The sequence below is a fragment of the Athene noctua genome, chromosome 4 (assembly GCF_965140245.1).
Source record: "Athene noctua chromosome 4, bAthNoc1.hap1.1, whole genome shotgun sequence".
NCBI lineage: Eukaryota > Metazoa > Chordata > Aves > Strigiformes > Strigidae > Athene > Athene noctua.
Window position 1 is genome coordinate 27,470,457 of NC_134040.1, and position 8,077 is coordinate 27,478,533.

An 8,077-nucleotide genomic window follows, 5' to 3' on the forward strand; every position below is an offset into this window, starting at 1 on the left:
TCTTGTTGCAAGGGGACAAAATATGAATGAAACAACTGAAAAGGATTAGTATAAGAGATGTTATTCTAATATTACAGTTCCTCCTAAAATACGGCAAAAAATAACCTGACATTTCAAATACCAGCCTTAAAGAATGCTATAATACACACTAACATCAGTAAAGATAAAATTAATGATTAGTTTTGTTGTAAAATTGAATGTATTAAGCACATTCACTGTGATAATGGCTTAAAATGTAACTGAAATTTTATACAGAAATGACAGTATTGATTTAATCTTCAGTTCAGTATCAGATCTACTACAAAGACACAGTAACAGCAACCACTGTTTTTTTCTTAACTTTAACCCATACTCAAAGATATAAAAATGAAAGTTATGACAAGGCAGGGTTATTCTGAAATGCTAGCACAAAGATTTGCAAATGCTTTTTTTGTGGTTACCACTGGGCAGCAATAGTGAGAGATGTTCTCAGCACCTGTTCTGGAAACATCTGGCTCTGTGCTGAAGAGGGTACCTACCACTTTGAAGCGACTTCTACACCAGTAACAGTACATGTGCCCACAGTCTGAACAACCCTAAGTGAGAATGATAACTATGGTTGTTTCTTGTGATGGAGAAAAAACAAAACCGAATGCTATCATGGACTGACTGCAATTAGAAATACAAGCATCCCTAAGAAATGACAAAAAGTTGTTTTTATGTGATTACTACTGAATAATCAGAATCTATGATTCTTAACTGATTTAATGTAATGTATATATTTTCTAGAAGAGGAGGATTCTATTGAAATGACTGCACCACACTAAAACAGTGTAAACAGTTTATTAAAGTCTTATTGTGATATTCCTTTTCCTTATTACGATGCTCACTAACCATGTAATTCTAATGTCTCTGACCCCACAAGTCTTTAGTCTTACAGAACTTTTGTCAACTGTAACAAAACTTTTGCCTGAAGGTGGATTTTCCAGATCAGGACCATAAAGTGCTAACAGAGCAGGATTAAATTGCTAAAAGTATTAAGTGTTCTTAACTAGATTAGCTGAGAGTGCAAGCAACCAGAAGATACTATCATATGGCAAATCAGGTATCAACTCCCAGATACAGCATTCTTCTTTACATCTTTTTCTCACTGATGCTGAACTATGGGGCTTCTTATCTACCCAACTGCCAGACTAAAACCTGGGGTTTAGTAAGAACTTCTGAAACTCTACCTGATGATTTACACTGATGCATCAGAAAGGATGTCTGGAAAGATTGGCAAGCCAATCAGCTTTCCCTAAACCTGAAGATCTTTTCAATACTTAGACCAGACAGCTTTATTAATAAGGCATTGTGTTGCGTCTCAATGGCTCTGGATTCAGGTCGTGGCTTTTCCACAGACTCCTTTATAATCCTGGGCAGTTGGTTTATGAAGTTATCTTTATAACTATTGAGTGGGTCTGAATACCATACATTCTCCCCTGCAGGGAACATACTCATTGTTACTCAATTTTCAGCAAGATTCCAAAGTTCAGGTTCCTTAGCAATTTCAATCATCTCAGTCTTCACCTCACTTCTTGATTCTGACACCTCCCATGACTAAGCAATGCTTTCTTGGGCATTCTGCATGAAGATCACTGAAACAGTCCACTGGATGATGATACAAGTGTCTGGCCATTTCACTACTGATTGGATAGATCTGCTTCCAGATGAGAGTTCCCAACTTTTCAGTAGAGGCCAAAATAATGATCTTCACCTTCTCTGCTCGCATAAAACACTTTTTTCTGTCCAGGCATGATAGAATTGTATTAACTGGTCATGTTAAACATGCCGGGTTGTTGGCACTGGAATAACACCACTAAGACAGCTCTGCTCTTCTTTCTCTGCTTTCCATGAAAGCTCACCTTAAATTTTAAGACACACTGTTAAGGTCAACATCATGCTTTCCTACAAAGATGAGTTTCTTTGGTATACTATGATACTGTTTAATGTACATGCTACCAAAGACAAAGATACACATTGTTTTCATACCAGGAAAATAATCTGAATAGACTAACAAAGATTAAATGATTAATAGATTTTGTAGGAGAAAATGGGTATCTGCTGGCGCTTTGAATGCATCTGTCTGTGTGGCTTACTCTGCAGCAGCAGCGGTCTATTCACTCAAGGAAAGACATGGCTCTCATTGCAGGGCAGCTCCACATTTCTCGTTGTAAGATGACACTTCTCATGCAGGATCTTTCCATACAAGATGGGATCTCAAGCTAGATTTTTCTTCACCATGGCACAAGGTGGAGGACACATGCTCTTCCTCCTTTCCCTAACCCCTCCTCCTTCCAGAGTCTGGAGGCCAGGGTGGTCTCTTTGAAAGGGACTGAGGAAGAAACGATTCATCTTTGGCAAGAGCTCTAAATATTAGGAAAAGCTTCAAAATTATGGAAGCATCCTTGCTTGTGACTGTATTTGAGGTGCCCTCTCTCAAGAGGTGCTCTGCATCCCAAGGGGCCAGAAATGCCATGCCTGAAGATTAAGAATCAAGTGTTTGAGTTGCTAGCACAGAGTTAGACATCCCAGGAATGGCGTTTTACTAGCCAGCTTGCTCACTGTTGCCTGCACAAGTGAAGAGGTATCAGGAAAAAGAGAGGAATCTCTGAAACGGAACTTATGAAATGGGTGTCCCTACAAAACTGAGATCTGCAGACCTCCACCCCTTCATTCAAGTAAGCACCCACCAAGTGCTATGGGTAAGTTAAGTGGGAAAACTGTGCAAGTCATGGATGGTGACTGCCTGCCTTGTCGAGAACAACTTAGCCGACCTGCAGCTGCACACCTGCAAAGGGCAGGATCCTTTTCTCCCTACAAACACCCACCACCCGGGACATACACCTCTGGCTAAGAGGTGTTCTGGAAAGGGCCCAGCCCACACTCCTTGCTGCTGTGAGGAACCGAGGAGCTGGGTGGGCTGAGACCCTGCAGGGTGCTGGGCAAAGCACGGAGTGACTGTGCATGGAGCACATGCAAATGCTGCCGCTTCCCAGGCGCAAAACCCCAGCTCTGTTTCCCCAGTAGTGGCCTGAGCTATCAAATTGCCTCACACATTTGTTAAGAGGATTTCAAGGCTCTGGATGACAGGATGGAAGCACTTCACATACATGCGGCCCTGAGGTCCCAACCAGCTCATCCTCAACAGCAGGGGCTCACCTTACTGGTGCTACAGCTACTCCAACACAGGGCGCTTGGTGGTTCTCCATCACCGAGCAGGAAGGCTAGGTCCACAGCTCAGCATCTCCATCACCGAGCAGGAAGACTAGGTCCACAGCTCAGCAAAGCACCTGGACCTCTGGGATTACGATACCCAGGAGGTCTAAACCTTGTCTCTTGCTTTATCAGCCTCTGGTAACAACTAGCACAAAATCCTACTTCTGCACACTGTGGCAAGCTGCTGGTTTGTTTTCTCCTGTTCCGTTTTGCTCGTTACTTAACTCTGAGCTGAGAGGAGGGTATGTTGGGACCCACAGAGGAAAGTAAAAGTAAAGTCTGGATGTGCAGTGACGGGACAGGGACTTGACAGAAATTCAGTGTACAAACAGCAGTTCCTTGACTATCTTTTTAGCACAGGACTGAACCAATGACAAACTCTGAAGCCCATTCTAGCTCCTGGTTAGCGGAGTCTACGGGGGCAGGAGAAAGTCCAAATTTCCGCTCATCAAAGCCCACAGGGCTTTGCTGTGAAAATGGCCTTGCATATCATCTACCAAACAGCTAAGTGTTTTCCATGGCATAATCTGCTTCTGTAAAGAAATGTAGGCGCCACATTTATCAGCAGTGTTTTGATTGTGGGCCACAAAAAAAATACTGAAATACCAGAATTTGGGCATTTAAAATAAGAAATAATTTCAGAAAAAAGAAAACATGACCTTCTGCCACGAATCATGGGACTATGCGTCAGAGCCATGAATTTTCAGGCTAATCTATTCAAGTATTAAACTTTTTTGGTAAAGTACTTGAATTATTTGTAACAAGACATGATAAATTCATCCAGTACACGGCTGCTTCTAAGTGAAAACAGGCATTAAAACATAGCCATATATCCTATTAACTAGCATATCTCCCTGTTTAGTAAGGAAATGTCATCACATTTGTTACAAAGGCAAACAGCAACATACCAAAACAGGATCCAATTTTTCTAAATAAATAAATCAATGATGTGTCAAAAATTAACAGATGAGTTAATATACCCGATGTTATCAAAACCAGATGGTGCTTCATAATATTCATCCTGTTCAGTCAAACCCTGAATATATTCTGGACCATCAGTATATAAAATAGGATGCTGCTATTTGTGATGGCAAACAAAAGCAATCATGCCTGCCAAGCACATACTATAACAGGCAGCATTTCAGCTCTGCTAGACAGAAAGTAATTAGAATGCTTTTAATGTCCAAAAGAATGATGCTGATAGGCTGCCACAGATGTGTAGATTTATGAATATTTATATGGTGGTTTATAGCTGACACTTTTATCAGTTGAAGAAGATAAAATATCTGCCTGACTCAAAAGCTTGACAGTCAGGTTAATAAAATCTCATTAAAGAGAATGACCTATGCAATTATATAGGATTTATTGTAATTCATTTTTGATTGTACTCTGCTTAAAGATGCAATTTCCCATTTCCTGATGCCAAATTTAGGTTGCATATCAAGATCTACGTGGGTTTTAACTCCAAGCCATCACTAGAAGAAAGATACGCGTTCAGCATCTCGGCATCTTACACCTTTAAAGAAAAAAAATAATAAAATAATCTGATCTCCTGTTCCTCGCTGCATCTTACGAAAACGGTGCAGACGAGCAGCCGGTCTATTTTCCTTCTGTTAAAACCACCACCTCTTGAACAGCAGTCTCTCCATTACCAGCGGCTCCCTCCGGCAGCCGGCCCCAGCCCGCCGCCCACCACGGCCGCGGCCGGCCCGGGGCTGCCCCCCCCGGCTCCCCCCGCCCCGCAGACGGCAGCGCCGCTCCTGCAGGTGCGATCCGCCCGCCGGCCGCTTGCCCCGCCAAGTCGCGGGCGGCTGCCGGCACAGCCCCGACGGCGGCGGCCGCGATCCCCTCCCGCCGCCCCGGGAGCGGTGCCGGCCGGGCAGCGGCCCCGGCCCCCACAGCGGCCCCGCCCGCCCCCGGGAACTTTAGCGATGCCCCACCGACGGGCGGACCCAAACGCTCGCCCCGTGTCCCCCCCCCCGCCCCCAATCCCCCTGCGCCCAACCCCGGGGCGCCCGGCGCCGCCAGCCCCGATGGGGGGGACCCCGCCGAGGGGGGGTGTGTGGAGCCCGCCGCCAGCGCCCGGGGCGAGGGTCGTATGTGGTGGGGGTGTGCGTGAGGGGGAGCCCGCAGCCCCCATCTCGCTCCCGCCTGCTGCAAAGTGCCCCGCGAAGTTGCGCGGCGGAGGAGAGGAGTTGCGGGTACCTGCGCTCAGCTCCGCGCCGCCGCCCCCCGCCGCCGCCGGGCAGGGGCCGTAGCGGCCCGAGGAGCTCGGGGCCGGCGGCGGCGGCGGGCGGGGGTGGCCCTGGGCAGCGCCGGGGGCGGCGGCGGGGCGGGCGGGCCCGTTGGGGAAGGGGCCGTGCGGCGCGTAGGGCAGCGGCTCGGCGGCGTGCGGGAAGGGCTGCCCCGCTCCGCGCCCGCGGGGCACCTCCACCATGGTGGGTCTCTCGTAGCGCTTGGCCAGCGCCGCCCGCTTCCCGGGGAAGGTCTTCAGGACGCTGTAGGGGCCCCGCTGCTTGTAGATTTTGGGGGTGCTGGGCCCCTCCTCCGCCGGCTGCATCTCCTCCTCCATCCTCCGCCGCCTCCCCCGGCCCGGCCCGGCCCGGCGCGGCGCGGCCCCGCTCCGGGGCTGTGTCTGCCGCCGCCGCGGCTCGTCTCTGTGGCACGGCGGAGCCCCGGCGCGGCGGGGCGCCGGCCTGATTGACAGGCGGCCGCGCCAATGCCTGGAGGGAGACGGGCGGCGACCGGCAAGTGTTTAGGGTAATCTCTGCTAATGGCAGCGGGGCGGGGAGGCGGGTCCTGGCGGGGCCGCCGCCGCCCCCGGCACCCCCCCGCGGGGGCAGGTGAGCGCGCCGGGAAGCGCCGCGGCGGGCGGGAGGCGAGCGGCGGCCGCGGGGCCCCCTCCGGCCCTCCGCCCGGCTCGGCAGGGCTCGCCGGGGCCGCGGGGTACCGCCCCGCGCTGCGCGGAGCGCGGAGCCGCGGCAAAAACTTTGTGGCCCCTCCGCCGGGCGCGGAGCCCCGCCGCGCCTGCCCCGGCCGGCGCCCGGCCCGGCCCGCCCCATCCCTCCCCGCCCGCGGCGAGCCGCCGGTCCGCCTCCCCAGTTATTGGGGGTGAGATAAATAAGGCCATAAATAAAAGTATTTGGGAGTCCAGGACCTGTCAGAGTTGATTAGGGCACAGAGGACATTTTCTTTCTCATTATGCAAAAGCATTTCATGGCGAAATAAAAGAGGTTTCGCTGTAACTCATGCATGTCAGATTTCCAGGAATCCGGGAGATTAATCACATTTAACATTATTTGCAACGTCTCTTCCCCCCCCCCCCGCCCGCTTTTTGCAAACTGCTTAAATGAGGCGGACACGCGGGGCGAAGCCTCGTCCGGCTCCCCTCCATCTCCCGCTCCCCTCCGCCTCCCGCCCAGACCCTTTCAGGGACAGTTAAGAAATAATGAAACGCTGGTGAAAGACAGGAGGAGAATGAGATGCCATCGAGAGACGCTTCTGAGAAATGGTGGAGATCTGGGTGAGATGGGAGACAGCTGAAACTGAATGATATGTTGAAGAAAAATAAACGATAACAAACCGCTTGCTCGCTCTCCCCATTCTTTTCTGTGAGGCAATTTTATATTTTGCATTAACATTTCCCTTCTTCTGTCCCACTTCTCTCCTGCTTCTGCTGCTATAATTTATCAGGATTACAATAAGCCCTCTGGCTTGTGGAAGTAAAATTACAGAACACCTTAGTTATATTTAAGCGGTGGCGGTGGGAAATCATTCCTCTATCATCACGTGGAGTTTTGGCTACTTATTGTGGTCATTGCTCTCTCATTTCAGCTTTATTTATTTAGTCAGAGTCAGGCTCGCTGGAAATGAAAAGCGACCCTTCTCTACTGATGTAATTAACTCCCGCAGTCTTCAGCCCCTCTCCTGCAGAAAAGTCAAGCTAACTTCTAGAACCCAGGCATTTCTTTCATGCAGGGCATACAAGGAGCCGGGCTGTTTCTGATTTTGATTTTTTGACAAGTAGAATAAATTGATTACTTATAGCAGCCAAAAGCCTCCAAGTAAAGGCTAGCGTAATAGAAATCACTATTTTACTTAAGCAAAATCAATCATAAGTCTTTTTGTTTTCTGACTGATCCTTTGATCGCCTGTGCTTTAAAAAAAATATTGTACTGTAATGCAAAAGAGACACTGGAAATAAGTGTGAGAGAAACTCTGCTTTTACTCAGAAATAAAATATGCTCTCCACCTTGTCTCACCTGGTTGGCTCTACCACAGCTGTGGCCAGCAGCTATTGGAGGTCACTACAGTAATAAAATGATATAAAGTTAATAGTAAGCTCTTAATAGTTAGATTAACATTAAAAGTCAAAAATTACCCACTCAGGTGTCAACTGCATTCCTAGGAGCTCACTATTGGTGTTGATGCCAACCCTCTGCTTCTGGAGGAGGAAACCACCCTTGCCTACCATGAGCCTCGTGCAAACAAAGAAAACCGGGGTTGGCAGGTCATGTCCTCCAAGCTGCCTCCTTTATCAGGCCGGGGTCCCTGCAGCTCATCAGGCAGATGCTGGGTCTCTGTGGATGTGAAGAGAGAAGCAGGTTTGGGCTTAAGGAGGTCCAAAGCCACTGAAGTGAGTCAGGGACCTCAGCCAGGAGGAAAATGGAATACATATTTTATGCACCGAACTTCTTTCTGCTGAGGTTTTTGACAGTGCCCATCAAAATACCCCTTTCAGTTGCTTTTAGGAAGACTTGTCTTTTCCTCTGCTCTCGGTGCTTCTTCTGGGTATGTAGACCTGAAAAATGAGGTGTTTTTTTTTTTTTTTTTTTTTTCT

The 8,077-nt window shown here is 48.8% G+C and overlaps 1 protein-coding gene across 1 annotated transcript in view; it reads right to left on the reverse strand.

Moving 5' to 3' along the window:
- BEND4 (BEN domain containing 4) overlaps positions 1–6,055 on the reverse strand; it is a 30,799-nt gene extending 24,744 nt beyond the window's left edge. The window contains exon 1 of the mRNA XM_074904720.1: positions 5,443–6,055. Coding sequence (XP_074760821.1) covers positions 5,443–5,809 — 367 coding nt within the window. The 5' untranslated portion in view covers positions 5,810–6,055. The remainder of the gene's footprint in view (positions 1–5,442) is intronic.
- Positions 6,056–8,077: the final 2,022 nt, after the last annotated feature.